General features: G+C 33.0%; 9 protein-coding genes across 9 annotated transcripts; 5 read left to right on the top strand and 4 right to left on the bottom strand. All coding sequences in view use genetic code 12, as the record gives it.

Moving 5' to 3' along the window:
- Positions 1-163: 163 nt before the first annotated feature.
- Positions 164-2,476, top strand: CD36_52230 (conserved hypothetical protein; the record flags this gene model as incomplete). The annotated part of the gene is made up of 1 exon (XM_002420483.1): positions 164-2,476. The coding sequence occupies one exon, from the start codon at positions 164-166 to the stop codon at positions 2,474-2,476; it is 2,313 nt and encodes a 770-aa protein (XP_002420528.1).
- Positions 2,477-2,751: 275 nt separating this feature from the next.
- CD36_52240 (uncharacterized GPI-anchored cell wall protein, putative) lies at positions 2,752-3,993 on the bottom strand (the record flags this gene model as incomplete). The annotated part of the gene is made up of 1 exon (XM_002420484.1): positions 2,752-3,993. One exon carries the CDS (start codon positions 3,991-3,993, stop codon positions 2,752-2,754), a length of 1,242 nt encoding a protein of 413 aa, XP_002420529.1.
- A 4,157-nt stretch (positions 3,994-8,150) lies between these two features.
- On the top strand, positions 8,151-13,630 carry INT1 (integrin alpha chain-like protein, putative; the record flags this gene model as incomplete). The annotated part of the gene is made up of 2 exons (XM_002420485.1): positions 8,151-8,276; positions 8,693-13,630. The coding sequence occupies 2 exons, from the start codon at positions 8,151-8,153 to the stop codon at positions 13,628-13,630; spliced, it is 5,064 nt and encodes a 1,687-aa protein (XP_002420530.1).
- Positions 13,631-14,175: 545 nt separating this feature from the next.
- On the top strand, positions 14,176-15,081 carry CD36_52260 (pre-mRNA polyadenylation factor, putative; the record flags this gene model as incomplete). The annotated part of the gene is made up of 1 exon (XM_002420486.1): positions 14,176-15,081. The coding sequence occupies one exon, from the start codon at positions 14,176-14,178 to the stop codon at positions 15,079-15,081; it is 906 nt and encodes a 301-aa protein (XP_002420531.1).
- A 447-nt stretch (positions 15,082-15,528) lies between these two features.
- CD36_52270 (eukaryotic translation initiation factor eIF-5, putative) lies at positions 15,529-16,758 on the bottom strand (the record flags this gene model as incomplete). Its single annotated transcript, XM_002420487.1, has 1 exon — positions 15,529-16,758. One exon carries the CDS (start codon positions 16,756-16,758, stop codon positions 15,529-15,531), a length of 1,230 nt encoding a protein of 409 aa, XP_002420532.1.
- An 889-nt stretch (positions 16,759-17,647) lies between these two features.
- Positions 17,648-20,512, bottom strand: CD36_52280 (RNA-binding protein, putative; the record flags this gene model as incomplete). Its single annotated transcript, XM_002420488.1, has 1 exon — positions 17,648-20,512. The coding sequence occupies one exon, from the start codon at positions 20,510-20,512 to the stop codon at positions 17,648-17,650; it is 2,865 nt and encodes a 954-aa protein (XP_002420533.1).
- Positions 20,513-22,666: 2,154 nt separating this feature from the next.
- On the top strand, positions 22,667-23,530 carry CD36_52290 (conserved hypothetical protein; the record flags this gene model as incomplete). The annotated part of the gene is made up of 1 exon (XM_002420489.1): positions 22,667-23,530. One exon carries the CDS (start codon positions 22,667-22,669, stop codon positions 23,528-23,530), a length of 864 nt encoding a protein of 287 aa, XP_002420534.1.
- A 1,161-nt stretch (positions 23,531-24,691) lies between these two features.
- Positions 24,692-26,152, top strand: UAP1 (UDP-N-acetylglucosamine pyrophosphorylase, putative; the record flags this gene model as incomplete). Its single annotated transcript, XM_002420490.1, has 1 exon — positions 24,692-26,152. The coding sequence occupies one exon, from the start codon at positions 24,692-24,694 to the stop codon at positions 26,150-26,152; it is 1,461 nt and encodes a 486-aa protein (XP_002420535.1).
- Positions 26,153-26,261: 109 nt separating this feature from the next.
- Positions 26,262-27,382, bottom strand: CD36_52310 (meiotic septin, putative; the record flags this gene model as incomplete). Its single annotated transcript, XM_002420491.1, has 3 exons — positions 26,262-26,748; positions 26,811-27,030; positions 27,130-27,382. The coding sequence occupies 3 exons, from the start codon at positions 27,380-27,382 to the stop codon at positions 26,262-26,264; spliced, it is 960 nt and encodes a 319-aa protein (XP_002420536.1).
- Positions 27,383-27,524: the final 142 nt, after the last annotated feature.

Below are 27,524 nucleotides of genomic sequence, written 5' to 3' on the forward strand. Positions count from 1 at the left end.
CCAACGTCGCCGCCAAAACAGAAGCTTTAAAAAAAACGTCACCTCCAGCCTAGCTAACTTTCAACCTACTCCCCCCGTTTCTGCACACCCTCCTCAAATTTATATCCGATCTAAAGCATCATTTTTAAATAAACCTAATTACCAATATTCAAAAACCAAGAATATGTCCGACAATAATAGCAGCTCTGGTAGTTCTACCATTCCAACCTTGTGTTATGTGATTCCACCATATTTGTTGAACTCGAATTATGGATCAAACTTGCAAAAACAATTACTTGCCAAAAACCAGCAAATGGGATTACTTAATGTTATTCTGACCGATTCCAAAAATTATTACAATCATTTTAAAGAGCAACAACAAGATCAAGGAGAAGGTAATAATAATAAACGCAAACGGAAATTCTCGAAAGATCCTTATTTAAATGAGATTATAAAAATGAAATTAATCTATAAATTGAGTATCATTGGAGTGTTGGGTGACAATCCAATGGAATTTCTTAATGGCAATGATAATGATGAATACATTTATGACATGCTTGATACTTTTAAACGTCGATTAATCAGTAGCGATGATAATGACGATAACAATGGTGACAATAATTCTAGGGACGAATCAAAGAATGGCAATGTAGCTAATAATGCTGACGCACAACACATATTGGTTGAGTCTCTTCGCAGGAACAACAAGGACAACAACAACAGTAATAATGACAAATTACCGAAATCGGTGTTTAATAGTAGGAATAACAAAATTGGGGAAGTTGAATTTAATCAGTTGGGTGGTATACCACCGCAATATAAAAAGTATCTAAGTATGTCCTTAAAAGATTTGATTTTAGTGACCAATTGTCACATTAATGATAGATACAAATTCCCTCCAAGTTTTATTGATTTTGGTAACGACGACTTTTTCAATTACACCTTACCAATTACTTGGATCCCATTAATACCCAATCGTTATTTAAATTATTTAGAAAAGCTGTTCAATTTAGTAATCCAAGACGATCAAGGGTTTTCTAATATCACAATGTCAATAGATAGTTCGCCATCTTCGTTGTCTGGAATTAAGAATGGTGCTAGTGCTAACTTGTATCAGCACGACGATAGTAATGAAGATTTTGATATTGATATTGATAATGAAATTTCACGGAAACAACGACAATCTAGATATTACAATTTAATCACTGATAAACCAATAATCTCGTCTGTTGGGATCTTTTATTATGAGGTTGAAATCGAGCAAGTAATTACTGAGCTGACAAACTTCAATTCAATTATACAAATGAATGATTCATCAATAAATTCCAACAACAGTTTAATGTTATCTTTGGGGTTTATCAAGCGATTTATTAATTTTGAGTCGACTCCAACAACCTCTCCAAATTCATTGCATAATCATCATAATGACAATAATAGTGCTGCCAACAACAATACTGGCTCGATATTATCTGGACGAGTGGATCTAGAAAATATCAAATCGGATTTATTTGTCAATGATTCATTGGAGGAGGAAGAATCCATTGGTGATATTGAAATTAAAAAATATTTAACTGCCAGACCAGGTGAATTACGTGGTAGTGTTGCAATAAACTTGGAAGATTCTACTTTCTACAATTCGATAAACTCAATTAGTGGTGAGTTTGGAGCAAGTTTGGCGTCAGCTTCATCGTCGATGCATAGAGCACAAATATTAAACATGAACCGGCGATTGAGTAATCGGTCAGAATACGATTCAACTGCAACAACAATTGCTGGTGGTGGTGGCGTGGCAGGTAAAATCAATATTGATATTCCTTTGAAAACTAAATTAATTAAAGATTGTCGGGATGAACGAGTCTACAAAACTGATATCATTGGGATGGGGGTCAATTTTATTGATAAATCGATATTTATTACTTTGAATGGTGTTCTAGCTCGAGTGGTTACTGAGACCGAGTTGAATAATAATGTTGATGGAGATAAGACGTCCAGTAATAATAGTAACAATAGTAATGACAACAGCAACAGCAACAAGACTAGTGCTACCAACAATGGAAGAATTGACGAGGATGCAATGTACCCTATGATTGGATTCAAAATAAATGAAATTAGCAGGAACATAAATAATGTTACTGATCAAAAAGCAAATGATAAAACTAAATCAACCAAAGTGAATATCAAAACCAATTTTGGTAGTAAATCCTTTTTTTATGATATTGATTCGTATGTCGCTCACTACAAAAAGTTAACTAGACAATTGTTGAATATGAAAATATTAGAAATGATAAATTTGGATGTGAAGGAGTATAATGCAGCCCAACAGGAAATTGACAAATCAAATGTGTTTGAAATAATTAAGAATTATATGATGAGCAATGGTGGTGTTCACAATAATAATATATTTGCAAATTTGCAAAGAAATTTATTGGAATTGAATGAAAAAGATAATAAAGATCATTTGTTCACTTTGATTAATCTTGAAAACGATTTTATGTGATAGTGACAACTGAATGAGTTGTAGCTTGTTTTAGATCTGCAGTTGACTGAATATATGATATGTTGCGAAGATTATTACTTCTGAAAAATGCTAATTAAAGAACAAACTTCAGAGTTGCTTAACTACTGGACAAAACCATACAATAATGTAATATATATATGTGTATATATGAATTAATTAAAGACCTACAACCAAGAAAAACAAAACTAAACCAAATGATAATAAAAAAAAAGAGTATTGGGTTTTATAAACAAGACAAGAAGATTTCTCCTTCTCTAGATCAATGCTAATAAGACACCCAAAGCTGTAGTCAATACCATACCAGGAACAACCAATGCATTACCAGCACCTTTTTTGGATGAACTGGTAGAATCCGATTTAGATGAACCATCTGATGATTTACTATCTGATTTACCAGTTTGTGAACTTGATCCTGATTTTGAGGATGAAGATGGATTTGCTGGATGAGTACAAACATAATTGTGACCTTCAATCTTACCTTTTTCGTGTAATTTATCGAAATCACTACAATCAAATTTATCAGAAGTACTATTGACTTCGAAATCACCAGACACCAACTTCAAGTTTTCCATAGTCAAGTTATCAAATGGACCAGAAATTGTCACAGCACCTTTGATAGTGGTTAAATTACCAAAATCAATTTCTTCCAATTGAGTATTATTGAACATTTCCAATTCACCATCGAGTTCACTTAATTTTGGTAATGAAACACGGGCCAATTCATCATGAGCAAAAATTTGCATAGAATTACCAACGTTTTTCAAGTTAGGAAATTCCAATTCATCAAAAGTGTTGTAACTGATCAATAAAGATCCATTGACACTAGTCAAGTTGCTAGCTTGGATAGAACTAACATCTTGAATGGTTAAATTACCAGCCCATTTCAACGAATTCAATTTGACTTCAGCATCATCGTTGTTGAATGATAAAATTAAACTATCGGTGACAGTTTGCAAATCACTAAATTCAATACTTGAGATGTTTTTATTGTTATTGATATTAATTGACTCAATGGTGTTGAAACTAGCCAACCCATTCAAATTATGCAATGCGGTATCACTCAAAACAATTGTTCCTGCTTTTTGCACCCCTTGATTCAAATTCAAAGTGGCAAACGAGGGCAACGAAACCAACTGTAATGTTTCAACGTTGGTTAATTGGGTCAAATCAATTGAGTTCAACTGGGTAGCGTTATTAATGACTAATGAACCAGTAATGTTTTGTAATTGATTGAAATTCAATGAGACAATTGATGGGGAGTTAAGAATGCTCAATTTGGCTTTTAACACTTTGACGGAACTCAAATCAATGTTACCGATTGAATTACCAGAAATGGTGACCTCACCGTCCAAAGTTGAGCAGGCATTTAATTGAGAAATGCCAGTGGCTTCAGTGATGGAAGTTTTAGAGAATGAACATTTATCTGATGAATCTGCTGCTGAAACTGAAGCTAACAAGGCAGCGACTATTGGTAAAAGAAATGATTTGATTTGCATTTTTTCTTGTTATTGTTTATGTATACTGTGGTAGTAACTGTGGTAAATTTGTTTGGTTTTTTTTTTTTCTTGAAATGAATGAAAAGTAGTGGAGGGGGTATTTAATTAATGAATAAACGAGTGGATATATATATATATATTAGTGTGTGGGTTGGTGGGTATAGTAGGCTATGGGGGTACTATGAAATGTGTAATAGATCAACACTTGAAAAGAAGAGGAGTAGAGTTTAAGAAAAAAGCAAAAGGGTGGAAATAAAATTGTCTTTATAAAGAAGAGCTTGTTGATATAGACGGGTTTAGAGGAGGCGGGTGGGGTGGACCCAATCAACCAAACAATTGGACTGAGTTTTCAATTGAGAATGTAAATTTCATCTAAAAGGTTTAACTCTTGTGAACGAACAATGAAAATGAATTAATACCATCGGGAGATTTTATTTTTTAATACACGAAATTGCAAAATGAAAAAAAAAAAAAAATAAACAAAACAATTGAATGAATTTTTAATACTCTGTACTTATTATTATTGTTGCTGTTATAGTAATGTAATGCAAGACAAGGAATGTAAAATAATGAATAGAAGACACGAAAACTAACAATTATCTTTAATTATTGTCATTACCACCAACCAACAACGCAATAATTCTAGATGCAATAAAAATCGTCAAATGAATGCATAAAGTAAATAAAGAAATTAAATTGCATCGAGTGAAATAGAACCATAAGCCACCAAGGCTTAAACGAGCTGAGGAGAAATAGAGACGGGAAGAAAACAGGAAACAACAAAGTATGTTAGATTTGTCTGGTTTAATACACTTTCTATTATATTGGAGTAAATAGTCTACTTTGCCTCGTTTATCTTTTTAACCTTGTCCTTATACCCAGCTCAGTAATTAATGACTAGGAGAGTTACCTTATCCAAGCCAAGAATGAAGAGGAGTAGTAGAGTTAAGGCGTATGCATGGAAATGTGTGTGAAAGGAGGCTATGTTGTTCTAATTGTGTCTCAAATTAAAAATTTCATGTTCCATTTTGATTAATAGTGTTTATGTGACCAAACAAAAAATTACAACATCGTCATCATCGTGGTGGTGGTGGTCGTTCGTCGTATCAGTTTGGTTGTTGTTCAAAGAAGGGACACCATAACCACGACGCATGGCAATGCAATGCGATGCCTGATTGGACAAATCAAAATACCAATAAGACCCAATTTGATTTTGATCGAGTTGTTCCCTTTTATCAAAAAAAAAAAATGTCTGGACTACCCCTGATGATATTGTGTAATATTCCCAACCAAAACAATAACAAAGACATCAAAAACGCGTCACAAAAAAGAACTACAGTTTCCTTTAATGTTGATTTCGTTCATTTACATTAGTTTTATTCTACTTATAATGCAACAACAGTCACAAGCAAAAAGTCTAGATTTCCCTTTTATTTAGCCAAAATGTATTGTTCAAGGGTTGCTGTTGTATATTACACTAAATCAACCCCAACTTGTTTCAATAAACGTTTACCAAACGCAAGATACATCTAAGAATCTGGATCTACCAATATTTCTGTAGAGTGCTTACTAAAAATCATTGAGGTAGATCATGAGCAGAAACCACTATCCATGGCATACTAATAATTTTGTTTATTAACGGTCGTCTCATCATTTGCTACTGCTTAATATTTTTTATGTCTTATCTGTATAACACAACCGAGACAGTCAGAGGTAATATAAATTGCACCAGTAAAGATATTGTCGCCATCGTTAAGTGATAAGACGGAACTGAAGTTGTTACAAACTAGTGTAATTAAACTTCTAGCTGTTTTAAATTTTATCAGTTTCTATCAGAAGTTTGGTCCAAATTTATTGCAAAAACAACAAAAAAAAAAAAACTTGGAACACAAATATCTATTAAAATATCTTTACTCCATTCCCTAAGAATAGTGAAGAATGTCTACTGTTTGATTGACAGTGTCTAACATAAAATCCAGTATATAATTGAACTACTTATTACTCTAAACTTTCTTACTTAAAGTACAGCTACCAAGTAAACCTGCTAAGCAACACCAAACGTCATCCAATCGTACACTTTTTCAATACTCATCAATCAACTTGTTTTACGTGTACATGACATGGAGTAGTAATATCAATTTCAAAATCGTTTTGAGGAGTCTTATTATATAACAAATTTATTATTCTTTTTTTATTTAGTCTTTTATTTAATTGTATTTTCTTAGTTTTGATTGTGTTTTTTTTTGCATAATGGGCTCCTACAAGTATTCAAACAACAGGTTCCAGGGGAAGCAAGAGAATCGGTTTATGGAATTGGTTTCAAAATCAACATGAAGAGACTTTACTACTAGTTATACTATGCGTTTTTAATTTGTTTTGTATTTCATTTTTGTATTTGAATTTTTTCCCGCATAATGTGCTCTCGGAATAAGTAACAATGAAAAGAGCCTTGGTTATTCAACTACTTTCTGAATAGATATTGATTTGGAAATCCGCTTTAGGAGTCTTATATGATATAACAACAGTTCTATTATGAGGTTTTTTTGTTTTTGTTACATTTTTTTTAGTTTATTTGGTTTCTTTTTCTCATAATGATGCTCCAATAAAATTCCAAACAGTAGCAGTAAATAGTTCCTAGGCTATCTATATTGTTACTCATTCATGTTGATTTTATTAACCACTTGAGGAGTCTCATTTTATATAACAATAACTCTATTATGCGTTCTTTTTTTTTGTATTTTTTAATCTATTATTTATGTTTTTATGTTTTTGATTTGTATTTTTAGTGGCATAATGGTCCTCCAACAAGCTTCCATATAAAAAATAAGATTCCTGGTACCTAATGAATGAAATAGATTTTGAAATTTGATTGTAAAAAAAAAAGAAGAAGAAAAGAAAAGTGGTAAAAAGAACTGGCATCAAAAGGAGTTTATATATTTTGTAAATCTTGTTACAGGTAACAAAGCGTGTGAGAGTGCAATATTATATTGGCTGCGAAATTACCTATATGAAAGTAATATATAACAGATTGATTCTATTCTATCTATCACTTGTTACCTGTCATTAATTACTTATCACCCATTAGATATTGCTTAACTTGTCACTTTCTACACATTAGTTACACATATTTGATTACTTATCACCAGTTACCCATATGCTACTATAAATTTTCCCAACCTTTTCAACGACTCTTCCATCTCTAGTGATATAGTCGGCAAAGCATGCTTTCAATCTGAAGTACTAATATTATTCAAAGGGCAATGCTCTTGTCTCCCATTTTTTACCGCCACTCTTGTAATATATCCTGGAAAAACACATCTATCTAAATCTTATTTTTGATCTTATTAACGCTCAAGTATTTCTATTTAGTTGATAAAGGTTGTTAACTAAGGTGACTACGCTCTTTAGCTTTATTTGAGGAGCTTTTCCTATTTAAATAACTTTCTCTTCGACTTTGAACTTGGAAAGCTTTCTAGTAATCTCCAATTTCATAGATTCCTAATAGATTTCGATGAATGAATGCCCATTAAGAATTGCTTTCTAGATTAGATTTTTTATAATTATACTTATACTATTATTATTATTGTAGCTTTGTGTTGACATAGTTTATTAGTAGTAGTAGATGGATTAATGACAAATAAGTACTAATATTATTAATAACGAATAATAATGTAAGAAATTGTATTTAGTCACTTCAGCCAAATTCATTCCAAGAAAAGCAATTGGATTTCCCAATTGAGACAAAAACAAAATTACGTGAACTTGCCTAATTTGTATAAATCCATAACTTTGCCTGTATATAGTTCATTATTTCAGCAGTAAACAAAAAAGAAAAATTTATTTTTTTTTTAGGTAAGACGCAAAAGAAGAACAAGAATAAAAGAAAGTACAATTGTAGATGGATGGATGGATAAAGAATAAACTCAAAAAGAGTAACAACAACAACAACAACAACAACAACAACAACAACTGTAGCTAGCCATCAAGCAGGAACAAGTTTGAAAAATACTAGTCACAAACTTTCAAAAAATTTACCTTACAAAGAATACTAAAAACAAAAGATATATTCTTCCTTTTCGTCTAATCTATTTCCATTTCATCTTTGAATTAACAACAACAACAACGTCATTTACTGCTAGTTCTAATATTATTCTTCTATGCAAACTTCATTATCAACGACAACAATAGAAGATCATCTTCACCACCACTACTCCCCGGAAGAATCACAGAAATTGATATCTCGAGAATCCAGTATTAACACAGATTTATTTAAACATGAGAATGGTATGTAAACTTTGGAATACTTATAAATCTTCTTGATTTCTATTTTGTCATTTCCTTCCTTTTATTACCCGCCTCTTTTATTGGAGATATTGAACATATAGTTGAAGATTTTTTTTGGGAACACTTTTCTTTCGTCAACTGGCAAGCTCACTAATCGTCATCGTCATCATCCTCAACAACAACAACATTATTATTATTGTCAGATACCGGATTTGTATTGTATGTGGAATACTACATTTTAACTTACTGAGTATCTCACATTTATATCGGGTAAAAATTTGACATTATTTTTATGCATCAACTTTAATAGCTTAATCTGCAACTGTTCAATAGTGTTCTTCTTTCCCCCCCAAAAAAAGATAAAATAAAAACAACGATATACTAACGAATTATTGAAACTTTCAATTTACAAAAAGAATCAGTAGATCTATTATTAAAGGAAATGAATTCAACTCCAAGTAAATTATTACCGATAGATAAACATTCCCAATTACAATTACACCCTCAATCGTCCTCAGCATCAATATTTAATTCCCCAACAAAACCGTTGAATTTCCCCAGGACGAATTCCAAGCCAAATTTAGATCCAAATTCAAGCTCGGATACCTACACTAGCGAACACGATCAAGACAAGGCGAAAGAAGAGAAAAAGGACTCAACTGTTCAAACCTCTTTTGATAGAAATTTTGATCTTGATAATTCCATCGATATACAACAAACAATTCAACATCAGCAACAACAGCCTTCACAACCCGACCATAATTTAGTTGATGAATTTTCATTTCAAACACCGATGACGTCGACTTTGGATTTAACCAAGCAAGCTTCAACGGCAGACAAAGTGAATCAAAATCATGCACCAACTTATATAAACACTTCCCCAAATAAGTCAATAATGAAAAAGGCAACTCCTAAAGCATCACCAAAAAAAGTTGCATTTACTGCAACTAACCCTGAAGTCCATCATTATCCAGATGATACAGCCGAGGAAGAAGATCAAAGTCAACAAAAGCAAGATTCTGTTGAGCCCCCATCAATACAACATCAATGGAAAGATCCCTCTCAACTCAATTATTCTGATGAAGATACCAATGCTTCAGTTCCACCTACACCGCCACTTCATACAACAAAACCCACTTTTGCGCAATTATTGAGCAAAAATAAAGATGCCAATTTAGAAACCGAAGCATTGACAGATATGAAGTTACGCCACGAGAATTTTAGCAATTTGTCATTGGATGAAAAAGTCAATTTATATCTTGGTCCCAATACAAATAACAACATTGGTGGCAATAACAAAAATGTCTCTGATATGGATCTCCATTTACAAAACTTACAAGATGCTTCGAAAAATAAAACCAATGAAAGTATCCATAATTTGTCATTTTCTTTAAAAACACCTAAAAATGATATTGAAAACCCATTAAACTCATTAACTAATGCAGATATTCTGTTGAGATCATCTGGATCATCACAGTCTTCATTACAATCTTTGAGAGATGACAATCGTGTCTTAGAATCAGTGCCTGGATCTCCTAAAAAATCCAACCCTGGATTATCTTTAAATGACGGTATAAAGGGATTCTCTGATGAGATTGTTGAATCTTTGCTTCCTCGTGATTTATCAAGAGAAAAATTTGAGACTGCAAAAGAGAATGATGTAGCAGAGCACAACAACGATGCTAAATCAACTAATGCAATTAAGGGGCAACCCTTAGTATCATCAGATGAACATTTGGATTCTTTTGATAGGTCCTATAACCATACCGAACAGTCGATCTTGAATCTTTTAAATAGTGCATCACAATCTCAAGTTTCATTGAATGGGTTGCACAAGCAAACTCACGGACCTGAACAAGAACAAACACAACAAGAAGAAGCTTCGTCTACCGATAATATCAAAGTTAAACAGGAACCAAAAAATAGTATGGATTCTATCAAGGTTACTGTGAAGAAAGAACCAGCCATGTCCACGGAAGAAAAGCCTCCAAAGAGAGAATTCTCAAGCCAAAGATTGAAAATAGAGAATACAAAAGAATTTGCAGAACTAGCCGAATATTATCCGAAGAAAGAGAATGAAGCAAATATTCAAGTTGAAGACACTGATGGATTGTTAAAGAAAGCACTAGACGACGATGACGAATCTGATGCCACCCAAAACTCAACGAAAATGTCGATTCGTTTTCATATTGACAGTGATTGGAAATTGGAAGATAGCAATGATGGTGATAGGGAAGACAACGATGATATTTCCCGTTTCGAGAAATCAGATATTTTGAATGATATGTCACAAACTTCTGATACTACTGGTGACAAATATGGAAACTCATCAAGTGAGATAACCACCAAAACATTAGCTCCTCCCAGATCAGACAACAATGGCAATAAAACATCAAAAGTTCCAACTAATACTGACTCATCACAACAACAGCCACAATTAGAGGTACCGCATACAAAAGAAGATGATAGCATTCTTGCAAACTCGTCTAACATTGCTCCACCCGAGGAATTAACTTTGCCTGTAGTGGAGGCAAATGATTACTCATCTTTCAATGATGTGACAAAAACTATTGATGCATACTCAAGCTTTGAAGAGTCATTATCAGCGGAACATGACACTGATACGAAACCAATTGATTTCATTTCAATTTGGCATAAACAAGAAAAGCAGAAGAAACATCAAATTCATAAAGTTCCAACCAAACAGATTATTGCTAGTTATCAACAATTCAAAAACGAACAAGAATCTCGAGTTACTGGCGATAAAGTGAAAATCCCGAATACTTTACAATCCAAGAAATTCAAAGAGGTGAATGTTATGTCAAGAAGAGTTGTTAGTCCTGATATGGATGATTTGAACATTTCTCAATTCTTGCCTGAATTATCCGAAGACTCTGGATTTAATGATTTAAACTTTGCCAATTATTCAAGTAACACCAACAGACCAAGAAGCTTTACTCCATTGAGCACTAAGAATGTCTTGTCGAATATTGATAACGATCCTAATGTGGTTGAACCTCCTGAACCGAAATCATATTCTGAAATTAGAAATGCTAGACGTTTATCAGCCAATAGAACTGTGTCAAACCAGGCACCACCATTGCCACCACAACGACAACCATCTTCAACCCGAATCAACTCAAATAAAAGAATGTCCAGATTTAGAGTGCCCACATTTGAAATTAAAAGAACTTCTTCGGCATTAGCACCAAGAGACATGTATAACGATATTTTTGATGATTTTGGCACGGGTTCTAAACCAACTATAAAGGCTGAAGGAATGAAAACATTGCCAAGTATGGATAAAGATGATGTCAAGAGGATCTTGAGTGCAAAGAAAGGTATGACCCAAGATGAATATATCAATGCTAAGCTTGTTGAACAAAAACCTAAAAAGAATTCAATTGTTACAGGTCCTGAAGATAGGTATGAAGAATTACAACAAACAGCCTCTATACACAATGCCACAATTGATTCGAGTATTTATGGACGACCAGACTCGATTTCTAATGAAATGTTACCTTATCTCAGTGATGAATTGAAGAAACAGCCTGTGGCTTTATTATCTGCTGATCGGTTGTTTATGGAACAAGAAATACATCCCTTAAGATCTAATTCTGTTTTGGCTCGTCCAGCAGCCAATTCTTCAATGTTGCCGGAGCCAGATTTCGAATTAATCAATTCACCTACTAGAAATGTGCTGAATAACAGTGATAATGCTGCCGTCAGTGGTAATGCTAGTACTATTAGTATGAACCATTTGGATATGAATTTTGATGACGAGGCAACAATTGGTCCAAATACTCGAGAGCAATTTGCTACAAAAGCAGTTAACTGTGCAGATGGTGGCGACAATGTACCAGAAACTCCAAGAACGCCTACAAAGACCGAGTCTATTTCAGGCAAACGCGCTGTGCTTTCTTCCAACTCTCCTAGAAAATCGCCAATTAAAATTGGATCTCCAGTTAGAGTTGTTAAGAAAAATGGGTCGATTACTGGTATTGAACCAATACCAAAAGCCACTCAAAAATCTAAAAAATCATTCCAAGGAAACGAGATTTCAAACCATAAAGTACGAGATGGGGGTATTACACCTAGTTATTGGTCAGATCATCAACAGCATAATCCTAGTATGGTTTCTGTTCCTTCGCAATACACTGATGCGACATCAACTCTTCCAGAAGAAAACAAAGACACCCAACATCAACCTCGGGAAAAGCACCATCACCATCATCATCAACATAAACATAAATCTGATATATCTGGTGTTGTTGATGATGAAATTCCTGACGTGGGATTGCAAGAACGAGGTAAGCTATTCTTTCGAGTTTTAGGAATTAAGAATATCAATTTACCCGATATCAAGAACCACAAGGGAAGATTTACTTTAACGTTAGATAACGGGGTACACTGTGTCACTACACCAGAATACAACTTGGAAGACAACAATGTTGCTATAGGTAAAGAATTTGAGTTGACGGTTGCCGATTCATTAGAGTTTATTTTAACATTGAAGGCATCATATGAGAAACCTCGTGGCACATTAGTGGAAGTGACTGAAAAGAAGGTTGTCAAATCAAGAAATAGATTGAGTCGGTTATTTGGATCGAAGGATATTATCACCACGACAAAGTTTGTACCTACTGAAGTGAAAGACACTTGGGCCAATAAGTTTGCTCCTGATGGTTCATTTGCTAGATGCTATATTGATTTACAGCAATTTGAAGACCAAATCACGGGTAAGGCATTACAGTTTGATCTCAATTGTTTTAATGAATGGGAAACAATGAGTAATGGTGATCAACCAATGAGAAGAGGCAAGCCTTATAAGATTGCGCAATTGGAAGTTAAAATGTTGTATGTTCCACGATCAGACCCTAGGGAAATATTGCCAACCAGTATTAGATCAGCATATGAAAGCATCAATGAATTAAACAATGAACAGAATAACTACTTTGAAGGTTATTTACATCAAGAAGGAGGGGACTGTCCAATTTACAAGAAACGTTTTTTCAAATTAATGGGCACTTCTTTATTGGCTCATAGTGAAATATCTCATAAAACTAGAGCAAAAATCAATTTATCAAAAGTTGTTGATTTGATTTATGTCGATAAGGAGAACATTGATCGTTCCAATCATCGAAATTTCAGCGACGTGTTATTGTTAGATCATGCATTCAAGATCAAATTTGCTAATGGTGAATTGATTGACTTTTGTGCTCCTAATAAACAAGAAATGAAATTATGGATTCAAAACTTACAAGAAATTATCTATAGAAATCGATTTAGACGTCAACCATGGGTAAATTTGATGCTTCAACAACAACTACAACAACAAAACCAACAAGAATAATGGCAAGGTTTACATTTATTGAATTGTTTGGATTTTTATTTTTTTTTAAAAATTGGCAAATGCATGGCCATTTTGTATTATCTTTTTGTTTAAGAGCTTTTTCTATCGTTCCAGTTTTTTTAGTAGCATTTTTACGTAATATTAATAAGTATAGTCATTTGAATTATTAAATCTGTAGGAGTATATCTGAGAAACGTTTTTGGTATACTTTTATGACAATTATTCCAGTGGTAAGTCTAGTCCATCAAAACTCAATGGTTGTCATGTGAGAGTCACGTGACACAATACAAATCCAGATATTTGGGAACTACAATCAATATCATAAACTGAACCAGCAGTTAGTTGCTTATTTCTCCATATCAACTTCATTATCTAGAAATCAAGTATCTCAATAATCAATATTATTCTTATTTGTTCCTCAAGATTGATAGAAAACAATTGCAGAAAAAAAAAAAAACCATCCAAAAAAAAAAAAAAACAGACTGAGAAAAGTTTGTCAATTATATCGATAATTGTTTAGAGTATAATTACATAAATAGAGAAACATGGCCAATTCAGATGACGACGATGCTTTTCTTTATTCAGATGAAGAGCAACAAGTTGAAGAGCAACAACCAAAAACTAAAAGAGTGAAGTTTGCTGATGAAGAAAGCAAAAAGGAAGATAAATCTAAAGAAAAAGAACAACAACAGAAAGAAGAACACACTGATGGAGCATCTGATTCTGAATCAGGTTCAGGTTCAGAATCAAGTTCAGAATCAGACTCAGATGATGATATAGATATTATAATAGGTGATAACCAACCGACGAAATCAAAATCTAGCGGGACAACCATCATTGGGAATGAGGCATTATCCGAAATGACTGATCCTGAAGCATCGTCATCGTCGTCGACAGCGGGAGCAGGAGCAGCATCAGGAAGTAACAAAAGACAATCCACCTCAACTGTTGATCTTGATTCAGTGCCTAGATATCAGGAAGGAGAAGATGGAGAAGGAGAAGGTACTTTAATAACTCAATTAGATATTGAAACATTGAAACTTAAACCGTGGAGAGCACCAGGTGTTGATGTATCTGATTATTTCAATTATGGATTTGATGAATTCACATGGTTGGCTTATTGTCATAAACAAGATAAATTAAGAGGCGAGTTCAATCCTCAAAAAGTGATGGAAAATATTATGAAAGGTCCCGGTGGTGCTAATGGTGTTAATTCGGGTGATAAAACAGGACAACAACAACAACAACAACAACAGCCACCACAACCACCTATGGGCATGATGATGCCACCTCCAGGATTCATGGCTAATATGCCAATGCCACCAATGGGATCTATGCCACCAATGCCAAATATGCCAAATATGGCGAATATGCCTCCACCACCTCCAGGATTTAATGGCCAGTTCCCCGCACCTTATAACATCCCTCATAATATGAACCAAAAGCAATAGGAAAAAGAGAAACCCAAAGGTGTAACTGGGTGAGATTATTTGTACATTATGTGTTAATATTATGATGACCAAAAAAAAAAAATATTCAGTTAGGTTGTAAATCAGAGAGTTTGTTAGATATGATATCCTGGCAGATTCAGCTGTCCTCTAGACGAAGTATGGGCAATTATTTCTGCTTCTCCTTGTTTAGCTGTTACGGGGCTGCAACCAGTTTGCTTTAGTCTTCTACAACCTTCAGCTCCTTGCCAATTCCACCATTTTCTCTATTAAAAACAGCTTCTACTGATATTGTTACGATTTCATGCTTGTCAGCTTGTAACACTTACAGAAATATATATATATCAAATAAGTAATTTGCAAATAGTTATTATACATAGAAATAATAATAGTAACAGACTATATATGAAAAACAAACGAACAAACAAACATGGTTGGTTAGTTTTTAATTTATTCGTCATCACTTTCTTCTTCTTCTTCTTCAGCTTCTTGCAACCATTTAACAAATGGTTTAGCAGCTTTCCTGACTTTTTTAGAAACATCTTTTGGAACGTATTTTTTGGAAACTTTAGAACCCCATTTAATTAAAACTTCTTCACTTATCAAATCACGATCATAAAATCCATGTAATATTTTTGGAATTTGTGGAATCAAATTTGGTTTTTCTAATCCAAAGAATCTTTCTAAACCACCTAATAAAGCTTTTTCAAATTCTTCATCACCATTGATCAATTTAGCCAATAAACCAACATGAGGTTCAATTTGATTTATTATATCATCGTCAAATAATACTTGACCCAAAACTTGCAAAGTTTCTGGACTATCAGCAATGTCCAATTCAACAATACGTTTATATATTTCCACATCAGAAGGTAAATCATCTTTTGATCCATTAGATTCTTTTAATAACCATTCACCAAATTCATCAAATTTATTATTTTGTAAAGATAAACCTTCTAATTCTCTTGCTCTTGCAGCAATTGCTTCTTGTGACATATCGACGGCCCAGTCATCATCTTTGATTTCCACATCTTTCAATTGTGCTACTTCGGCATTGATTTTTTTGGCTAATAAATCATCATCTTCATCATCATTATAACCTTCACCATTTTCGCCACTCTCACCATTAGCAGCATTATTTCCTGAGTCACCTTGACCATTATGGCCTGAGGCAATATCAGAAATGGATTTACCACCACCAACAACATTAGCAGTAGCAGTAGCAGATTTCTTACCCTTTTTGTTGTCTGGTGGATTTTTAACAATGAATGAATATAATTTATGTTTAGGATCAACCAAAGAAATTTTACCACAAGCTTTACAATCTCTTTCTAAGGAATCTTTCCCCTTTAATACAATTTCAGTTTCGGGATTTTTACAAGATCCACATAAAACAAATTTATTAATGAACCCATCTAATGAATCTTGTAATTCATTTGAATCATGAGCACCATTGACTAAATATCTATCGTTCAAAATTTGAGTTTGAGCACCCAATTCATAACCAAAAAATTTGACCAAATATGCTGGTGGACGATTTAATGCTCTGGCAACTTCAGCTAAATTAACAATAGCAGTTTTAATACCGTTACCTCTACCTTCAGTCTTTGACTGAATTGGAGGCATTTTATAACGGTAGAAAGGATCCGTGTTGTCACGGCAAATGTTAATAAATGACATTATGGATAATTGTTACTAATCTTGGAAAGGATAGAAAGGGATGGTGTAGACCTTAATTATCTATTCATTAAAGTGTTGATGAGTAAAGGAACGGATGAAAAAAATTTTTTTTTTGTCTTTCTTGTTTGATTTTGGCCATTTTTGAATGAAATTGATGGAGGCGAGAAAAGGTGAAGGGCAACGACGGAAAGAAAGAGAAAGTGAACACAGTTCGGTACCATGGATTGCCCGCCCACCAGTATCCACGGTACATACACTCTCTTTTTTTCTATTAGCAAATGAATAATTGATAATTAGTATTGCTTTATAATACATTCTCTGCCAATCTCAATACTTTGCAAAAGAACATAATGATAGAGTCGAAAAACTGTCATTCTCAATTCTACTCAAAAAATTATTTATTAAACATTATAGAAACAAAGATACAACAATACATATATATACCATATAAATCTTGTAATTCTAAGTAATCTTTCATCCCACCTGATTGGGAATTTCCTTTCTTTTATTTTCGGGTTTCCTTTCTGTAAATGAATAACCTTCACGGACCTTAACAACAACTTAAAAAAAAAATCAAAAATCAAAAATCTCAAACAAAAGTACAATTAAAAATCAATAAACATAAATAACTCTCTATCTTTAATCTTTGTAAACATATTAAATATGAAATGGGCATTAAAAAAAATAAAATAAAATAAAATAAAAAACTAACTTATAACCAAAAACAATTGTATAATGAAAATGAAAGTAGTAGACAAAAATGTCAATCAAATTAAACTAAATAATAATAATAATAAACATTCATCATCAAAAAATTAAATAATCAAGTAAATGTGCATTCCTCTATTGCATTTGTTCATAATTATCTCCCGTTACCATGAGCCTCCGTTTAAGTGAACAGATGTCTTTGCAAAGTTGGAGTTCCAGGATTAGAGTTATATCCCAATGCAGCTGAACTCAATGATAACTGTTCTAATTGTTGCATAACTGCAAACTCTTGTGGCAGCATTTGCTGTTGCTGTTGTTGTTGTTGTTGTTGCTGTTGCTGCTGCTGCTGTTGTTGTAAATAAAATTGTTGTTGGATTTGTGCTTGTTGTTGAGCATACATTTGTTTCATATACATTTGTGGTGTGACATTGTTATATTGCAGCGGGACTTGTGGCATTGGAATGTACCTGTTTTGGAATGGCGGGGAGCCCAGACGCTGTTGTTGCTGCTGTTGTTGTGGTTGAAGTTGTGGTTTTATTGGTGAATGTTGACCTTGTGGATTGGGAATTCCTTGCACAAAGTACTGTTGCTGTTGTGGTGGTGGTGGCGGCGGTGGCGGCGGTGCAATATATCCATCCTGCTTGTTTCCTCTCATACTCCCTCCTCTTCTATTGCCATTAAAAGTACCATTTCTTTTTGTACTGCCATTTCTGCCAATTCTAGTACTTGAAATACCAACCTCATCCATTAATTTCTTATAGTTTTGGAAATTAACTATATTCAATTCCATTAAAATTTTACGTATGGTGGGGACATGTTGGTTGACCAAGTCGGCCAAAATAGGATTGCTCAAAATTTTATAAATGAAAAGCGGGCCAGCAGTGGTATTACTGTTGTCACTCTCTTGTAAAATATATTCCAAAGTTTCTTTATTGTTGAAAATGGCATCCATTGTAGTCACTCTTGATTTATCATCAACTCTATTATTCAAAATTTTTAATACTGTCAAGTTGGCCAATTTATGTACACAAAGTGTCTTTATATTTGGTAAAAACTTTGACATTAATAGTTCAATTTTCGAATCGCAATCTTTAAAAGTATCCAAATACCAAGTAATCAACAACGACCCATTGGAATTGACAGCTAATTCATTAGCAAATTCTATAATCAAACCTGCCACCAATAAAACTTGTTCATTTGTCACAGGAGAAGTACTACTTGAATCGTGACAACTTTCCAATACAGTACGAATGCAACGAGCGCCAAATCTCCCTACACTGATCTCCAAGAAATTGTCTAACATGGCTTCAAACACAAAGTCATTGAATGGAGACCCAAACTTAATACAACCTTGAATCACATAGTTTCCAAATTGATCATTAAACAATTTAACCGCATAAGGCTTGAGACTGGCCCCAATAAGATTCATTTGTTGGTAGTCTGAATGGCATAAATTAATGATTTTTTGAATTGCCCAGGTCCCATTTTTATGGATTCCCAATTGTGTTAAATAGGGAGCAACTTCTTTGACCATCATCAACTTAACCAATGGTGATTCAACAAGAGTGAACAATTTCTGTACAATTGTGTTACCCAAATAATCATAACTCAATTCTGGCAATTCATCAAGCATGGCAAGACAGAATTCTTCTAATTCAAAGGATGACATAACTTCCCCTCCATCAACATTTTGACCAATCAATTGTGCCTCATTGTTTTCTAATACTTTACGCAAATCGCGCAACGTAGGTGAATCAAATTTTCGTAAAGGGATTGGATCTGGTAATGGACCAAAATCACTCTGATATTGATCATTTGAGTAAGCAATACATTTATTGATGAGTGATTCAATCTTCTTACTGTCAACTGTTGATGACAATTTGGCAATTGAATTCATAAGATTCTGTTGTATCGATAAAATGTCAGTTGGATCAGGGCTTTCCGACTTATCAGGCAAACTGTGTTGTACAAGTTGTGGTTGTTGGTGGTTATGATTATGGTTGTGATTATGAGTATGATTCGTATTGTGGTTAGGGGAAAGTTGTGGTAGCGGTAATGGCTGATGCTGTTGTTGTAACTGTGGTAATGGTTGAGCAGGTGAGGTGACCAATTGTTGTGGATGTTGTGAACGAACTCGTTGTTGGCCAATACTTTGTACATCATCGACTTTGGCAAAGGCAACATATAATATATTCCCTGGTACAAGTTCTAAATGATTAAAGCTAGCCTTCAATGACATAGCAGTGTCAATGCTTGTACATTCAACCAATGCTAATTTGGACGTAGTAGTAGTAGTAATTCTAATTCCATGGATACTGCCCATTCTTTGGTTCAACGAATTCGAAAGTATTCCAAATAGTTTCAGAGCATTAATAATCAAGGGCAAATTATCAAACAACAAGTATTTTGTAGGTCCCAAGTTTGGATTATCGAAGCTTGTTGTTATCAAAAAACGAGTGAAATCAACGTCATCAAACAATTGCGGCAGTTGGTTAAATGGTAATACTGATGCGGACGATGGATTCAGTGACACTGTTTCAAACACTTGAGGGAAATGATGAGGAGCATTCAAAGACTCTGATGGGTGTGGCAATGTATTTTGAGAACTTATTGGGGTACCAGATATGGTTTGTGAACGTAATCGAGGAAGATTAGTTTGAAAATTATCCAATACTATCATGTCATTGTTTGGGACAGAAATAAACGGAGATGTTGACACTCGAGGTGCAGATGATTTTTGTAGCGATTCAGAAAATGAATCAATAGTAATACTAGGAAGAGCACCAGTAGTTGTATAGGAACGGTTTCTCGAAGTGCTTGTGGCCATTTCATGACCATTACTGGTATTATTACTATTATGGCTGAGACTGGGTTCATTCCAAATTGAAAATAATGATCCTGATCTGACTCTAGTTGTTGGTGGTGTATTTAAATGACCAATTGTTGAATCACTGCCACCACTGGATATCGTATTCAATGGTGACGTTGACAAGCCCAACGAAATATTTTCAATTGGTATTGAATCTTGGGAACTTCCAGTATTCATGGTGGGGGGGGGTTTAACTGGACCGTAATATAGGTGTTGAAGAAAGAAAAAAAAGTGAATTTAGATGTAAAAGAAGAAAAATAGATTGGAACAATAATAATATTATTAATACTTGGTCTTTTTTTCTCTCTCTTTCTTCCTTTTCGGTGTCAAAATAGGGGGTTGGTTGGATAACTGGTGAAAAATATTGAAAACAAAAAAAAAAAGCACCAATCCCACAAAAAGGCAAACTGATATTAGAAATTAAGAATTACCTGAATATGTAGAAGGAAACTGACAGGATTTAATAAATGAATAAACACAATTCAATAAGAATCCAAAAAAGAAAAAACAGAAGGAAAAAAATACAAGACAACTAAAAATCTCAAAATGGGTGTGCGCTGTAGAGTTTTGGGTATTTGTTGAAAAATTTGGGTTTAAGTTTGGGATTGGCCTAGAACGACAAAAAAAAAGAAAACCTCGCCAAAGGCAAAACAAAAATAATGTGAGAACAATAAGTGTTTTTGCGGTGGGTCATGTCGTACAACATTAGAATGTCGTGTAAATGACACATCATTTGAATAGAGTCTCTCGAATCGTTTATCAACCACTCCTATAAGTATTATTATTCTATTGCAGCTACAAGTCACAAGATTCAATTCCCATTAAAAGAGAACAATAATAGAATATAACGGTAAAGAAAAAAAAAAAAGAGAGGGCGATCGAGGGTTTATCAAACCACCACCATTAGAAGACGAAAACATCGCAAGCAAGATAGCAAAATTACATTTGAATTGTGTGTACACACACATCACCTAAACATGAAACTATTCGTCAAATCCAATAGCCAAGTAAAAGATTTAAAGTACCCACCTTGTAATGAGAAAAAGGTTTAAAGGAATTGAAAAAAAAAAAATAAAGACTTGATAAAACCAACGTCATCTCACAGTGTTTGAATATTTATGCGTTTGTTCCGCGGATGCCAAAAAAAATAGGGGGTCGATAAGCGCAGGTGAGAGTCGTGGTAACAAACAAACGCAAATGGTGAGACAAAGGGGACTGGTGGTAGTAGTAGACCGGGCGACGAACCACAAACAAAAGAATAGGGGCAAAAAATCTATGTAAACGACAAAAAGACAAAGACAACAGTTTATTTTGTCACGGAAATAAGATATCAACAGAGTTTGGATATTACGCCACCTTCAACCGATACTTGAAACAACAATGGTTAGTTGACTCGGGTTGCGGTATTAAATTGATGTTTAATTTTAAGTCCGAAGTATATCGCCAGCATCATGCAATTGCCAATTGTTTCTTTATTGCGATTAGTATTTCTCTATCTGCTAAAATGTGAAATTACGATCTAAATGGTTAAAAGTGGATATACAATGGGTAATTTATAGTAATTGATATTGCTAAAGAAGCGCAATGTCATGATTAAGAATTAATTCTCTGAACCCCTAAAAATCCTCGTAATTATATATGGGAACCGTTGTTGTCATTGCGTTATGGTTCTTGGTCTCTCGTATAAGTATTTTCTTAGCAAACTAAAATCGAGTCGAGTCTTAAGTGTTCTTCATATATATGTGCTTCTAGTTAGCCAAACAATCGGCCACCATAAGTACTAACTTTTTTAATAGCAAAATTGTGTTATGAGCAATGATAGTAGTATTATCAAACTTCGGAGTTTCAATAACTCCTTAAATGGAAATAATGCTCAATAGTTTTGTATCTCTTTCTTACAGATCTTGCTTAATATACAGATTCCATTCTCTTGCTAGCCAAATTTGCAACTTATATTTGAATCTCTATTAATTGGTTTTTATCTATCAAGCTGTTTATTAAATGTGTGTTATCTAGAAGGCAACCAAGTCCTAAATTTCCCTGCATATTATCTCTTCCACACACATCCCCTTTCCCCATTGATTGGACAGTTATTGTGTTAATATCATTGAAACACTTAGAATGTGTTTAAGATACGTATTATTAATATGTACCTATTCTCCCTCCACCATACCTTACATTAATAGTATTTAAGAAGAAGTAAAGGGGAAATAGCTCGTGTCACACATTTTATCCCCCCCCTTGATGTATTTCTTTATCCAACAAAAAAAAAACCTACCACCACTAAGTCTCTTTCTATGAAATACCAACTACTTCACTACCACACACAAAATGTCAATTAAAATCGATCATATTATCAAATCTAGTAAAGAACTTTATCCACAGATAATTGAAGAATTATCTAGCCAATTCAAGAAGAAATATGATAAGAATACCAAGACATTTGAACAATTGAATACTTGGAAAGAAGATGAATTGACAAACACATTATTGAAACGATACCAACAAACTGGAACCACTTGGATAACAAAAGACGAATTGGTCAATCTACTTGATTGGAAACTAGCCAAGGGGAAATTCAGACCAATGTTACCCAAACTAATTAAATCTAATGATAGTCTAGTTGTGGAAGAAACAACGAAACAAGGATATCAATTTTTGTTAGATTATTTCAAATTACATAGTAATAGTAAAAAACAACTGCAATCTTTGGATAAATTTTGGGGTGAAGCTAAAGATGAAGATAAAATAGAATATTCGGAAACGATAAAGAAAAGTTTTGAGAAGTTTAGTTTATTAAAAGGAGTTGGTCCAGCTATGGCAAGTCTTTTAGGTAGTCTTGTAATCAAGATAAATCCATATTTGACACCACCATTTTTCAGTGAAGAAAGTTTCCTATTTTATTATTTGGAATCATTTGGATCAGGTGAGAAAGTAAAATATAATATGAAAGAATACATTGAAGAGTTGTTACCGGTTTATTTTGAAATTATAACTCAACATCCAGAAGTAACTATGGATACATTGGAAAGGGGAGGCTGGGCTTTAAAGGCATATCAAATTCAAAATGATGACAAGCTAGCCAATATTGAAACTGAATATACCGATGAAGATACTGATAGGTTGAAATTAGAACATAAACCAGACTTGAAATTAATTGCTTCAGCACCAAGAAGAAAGAAACAAAAAAAGTGAAAAAAAAAAGAATACACCATTAAATTTTTTAAAGTTTTTTTAATACATATATGTTTAGTAAAGTGCTAACTAGAATGTGTTTAGAATTGCATTGTTGAACTGGAGTTGTTATATATATACGAAAAGAATTACATCATATTAAATCTCGAAAATGATACAAAAAAAAAGAAAGAACAACAATTCACTCCTTAAGAATCTAACATGATTTTTAGTTAAGCAAATAACAGGTCAACTTGGTAGTAGTAATCTGCCTAGAAGTACACATTTGTTTTATGGAAGTGGTAATTGGAAAAGATTCCCGCATTCAAGTTATATCTGACATAATAGAATGACAATAGATTTATCTTGAACAGGATGGATAAACTGATGTTGAATAGTGTAAACATAATTATTCACCAACAATCTGTACAATATATCATTCAATAAAGAGCATTATTAGGTACATTTAAATAGCAAATCACCAACCATATAAGCTATTAGCCACGTGTAATAGTTCCCCACATCTCTTTTGTGAGTAAACAACTGACAAAGCTTTTCATATATTTTGACGACCAAACTTTCCAGTATGAGAATAATGATGAAACTCATTCACTTTGTCTCAAACGTTTCAAAGTTTACAGGCTATCAAAAATTGACGAAGAAACGGTTCGGCAAACAAGGCCGACAGACAGGGCGTTCTTTTTAATTTCTTTTATTTCATTTTTCTTGACTTTGACTGGATTTTGGATTCATTCAGCCTATAAAATGCAAAAAAACAACAAATTCTAAATGAATCAAAACTATTTATCCAAGTTTTTGTGTATTCTTTGTCGGTTTTTCATATTAAAAAATTTCAATGAAATAATAATAATAAGACGGTACAGCCTAAATTTCAGTTACCCAAAAGAAGAAGAATGTAAAAATAGAAACAAAAGAAAAGAAATTTCTTTTTATTTTTTTTTTTTTTTCCCCTTCCCTTTTTTTTCTCTCTCGCTTTGTTGTTTTCTACTAAAACTGGAAAACTAAACTAAATTGATTCAACAGAAGAAGAAATTTATTCTCATCTAATAATCGAAACACTTTTAGTCTATATATATATAAACTCACCAACAAACCCAAGTTTAGTAAATTTTTTGAAAAATTACACTTTACTAAATAGAATCAACAACAAATCTCTTAATCATGACAGTGAAATCACAACAACCAATTATTGATTCATTCAAACAAGCTCACCAAGATCAACTTTTCCAATACTATGATTCATTGACAATAGATCAACAACAACAATTTATAGATCAATTATCAACTATCGAAGAACCAGCTAAGTTGATTTCTACCGTGGAACAAGCCATTCAATTTTCTCAAAACAATTCAGCTTCAAGAAATTTCACTCAATTACCTAATGAACAAACTGCATCAACTTTAGATTTATCACAAGACATTTTGCAAAATTGGAATGATTTGGGTTTAAAAGCCATTGCCAATGGTGAAGTCGCAGTTTTATTAATGGCTGGAGGTCAAGGAACAAGATTAGGTTCAAGTGCTCCTAAAGGTTGTTTCAATATTGATTTACCATCACAAAAATCATTATTCCAAATTCAGGCTGAAAAAATTTTGAAAATTGAACAATTAGCTCAACAACATTTGAAATTAGAAACCAAACCAGTTATTAATTGGTATATTATGACTAGCGGACCAACTAGAAATGCCACTGAATCATTTTTCATTGAAAATAAATATTTTGGATTAGATTCTAAACAAGTGATTTTCTTCAATCAAGGAACTTTACCATGTTTCAATTTACAAGGTAATAAAATCTTGTTAGAACTGAAGAATTCAATTTGTCAATCACCTGATGGTAATGGTGGATTATACAAGGCATTAAAAGACAATGGGATACTAGATGATTTGAATTCCAAAGGAATCAAACATATTCATATGTATTGTGTGGACAATTGTTTAGTCAAAGTTGCTGATCCAATTTTCATTGGGTTTGCCATTGCCAAAGAATTTGATTTGGCCACTAAAGTGGTTAGAAAAAGAGATGCCAATGAAAGTGTTGGTTTAATTGTTTTGGATGAAGATACTCAAAGACCTTGTGTTATTGAGTATAGTGAAATTTCTGAAGAATTGGCTAACAAAAAGGATCCTCAAGACTCTTCTAAATTATTTTTAAGGGCTGCCAATATTGTGAATCATTATTATTCCGTGGAATTTTTAAATAAAATGATTCCTAAATGGATTTCATCACAAGAATATTTACCTTTCCATATAGCTAAAAAGAAAATTCCAAGTTTAAATTTAGAAACTGGAGAATTTTATAAACCAACTGAACCAAATGGTATTAAATTAGAACAATTCATTTTTGATGTATTCCCATCAGTCGAATTAAATAAATTTGGTTGTTTGGAAGTTGAACGTTTAGATGAATTTTCCCCATTGAAAAATGCCGATGGTGCTAAAAATGATACTCCAACAACTTGTAGAAACCATTATCTTGAAAGAGGTTCCAGATGGGTTACTCAAAATGGTGGGGTTATTGATAATGAAGGATTAGTCGAAGTCGACAGTAAAACCAGTTATGGTGGTGAAGGTTTAGAATTTGTTAATGGTAAACATTTCAAAAATGGCGATATTATCTAAATAAACTTTTAGTTATTACGTATATGCTATTTATTATAGAGAATTAAAAAAAAAAAAAGAAAATAATCAATACAGAGGGACAAACAGAGCAACAAACTACTAACAGGCTTTAATTTCTTATCAATTGTTGAAGTCTAAACTTTTCGTATATCTTTTCGACAGTCACATCTTTAAATTCTTGTAGATGAGTTTCAAATATTACGTTTTTCAAAAGTTTGAAATCACAAATATTCTTATCTTCAATACGGATTGCGCCCCATTTAGTATTTCGAACAATCTCATTTTGTAATTCACCAATTGAATTCGATCCAATAACTGCAAAAGGAATTAATTTATTCAATTCACTAAGATAGTCATATTCCTTAGCTGATAAAGTCATGTATTCTTCAAAATCCCCATCTCGTTTATGATCGTCATCATTCAGTTTGGATAGAAAATTGAATATCTGAATATTATTCTCTTGTATATCTCTAGTTATTGCATGTTTACATTGACTCAATTCGGTATCAGTTAGCCCGTCTCGTTGAGCAATTATTGGTAACAAATTAATACGATGACATATTGTTGTCATCATGGATATATCAAATTTTGATAATCTATTGTTAAGCTTTGGTTAGTAAAACTAATCAAATTTGGCATACTATTTTGTTTTACTTACCCTTTCACATTTGCACTAATAAAATACAATCCAAGATGAAGTCTATTATCTTGTAAATTTGGATTGCGACTAATTTTCAATTCTTCATGCAAGATTGCTCGATGTTTATTTTCAATAAATGATAATAAAGTATGCCCATGAGAATCATCATGAACATTAAATCCAAAATTATGAGTAACTGATATTTTAAGTTTAACTGGTATTGATCCTGGACAACATTCTATAGTTTGTAACCTCACCAAGATTAGTCAAGTTAAACAAAAAAAAATTGTTAGTAATTCATGTCTGTTGATCAACAAAGTTTCAAACTCAAACATACCAAATGAATTAGTTTCAATTGATAATTCATTATTATTGGAAGAATCCTGAAAAGATTTACTACTGCTTGTTCCTGCTATACTTGATTGTGATGTGTTTGGAATTGGTTGATTGATTTGATAATAAGGTTGATTGATTAATGTATTGATAAACGTTTTCTTCCCTAAATCATTCACTCCTACAACCAACAAATTGAAATTGATTCCTTTCTTCAATTTCTTTTTATGTCTAATCTGTTCTGCAGTATATATCATGTTTGTGAAAGTAAGAGTCGTTAATATAGAACTGGGATTAGTCATTGAGTTTCTTTTTTTTTTTGTTTGCAAGCATTTGGTTGTAAATCAAACAAGTAGCAAAAAAGAAGCTTCTACATATATTCCTATTTTGATCAAATAC

Source organism: Candida dubliniensis, chromosome 5 (genome assembly GCF_000026945.1).
Source record: "Candida dubliniensis CD36 chromosome 5, complete sequence".
In the NCBI taxonomy this organism is placed as follows: domain Eukaryota; kingdom Fungi; phylum Ascomycota; class Pichiomycetes; order Serinales; family Debaryomycetaceae; genus Candida; species Candida dubliniensis.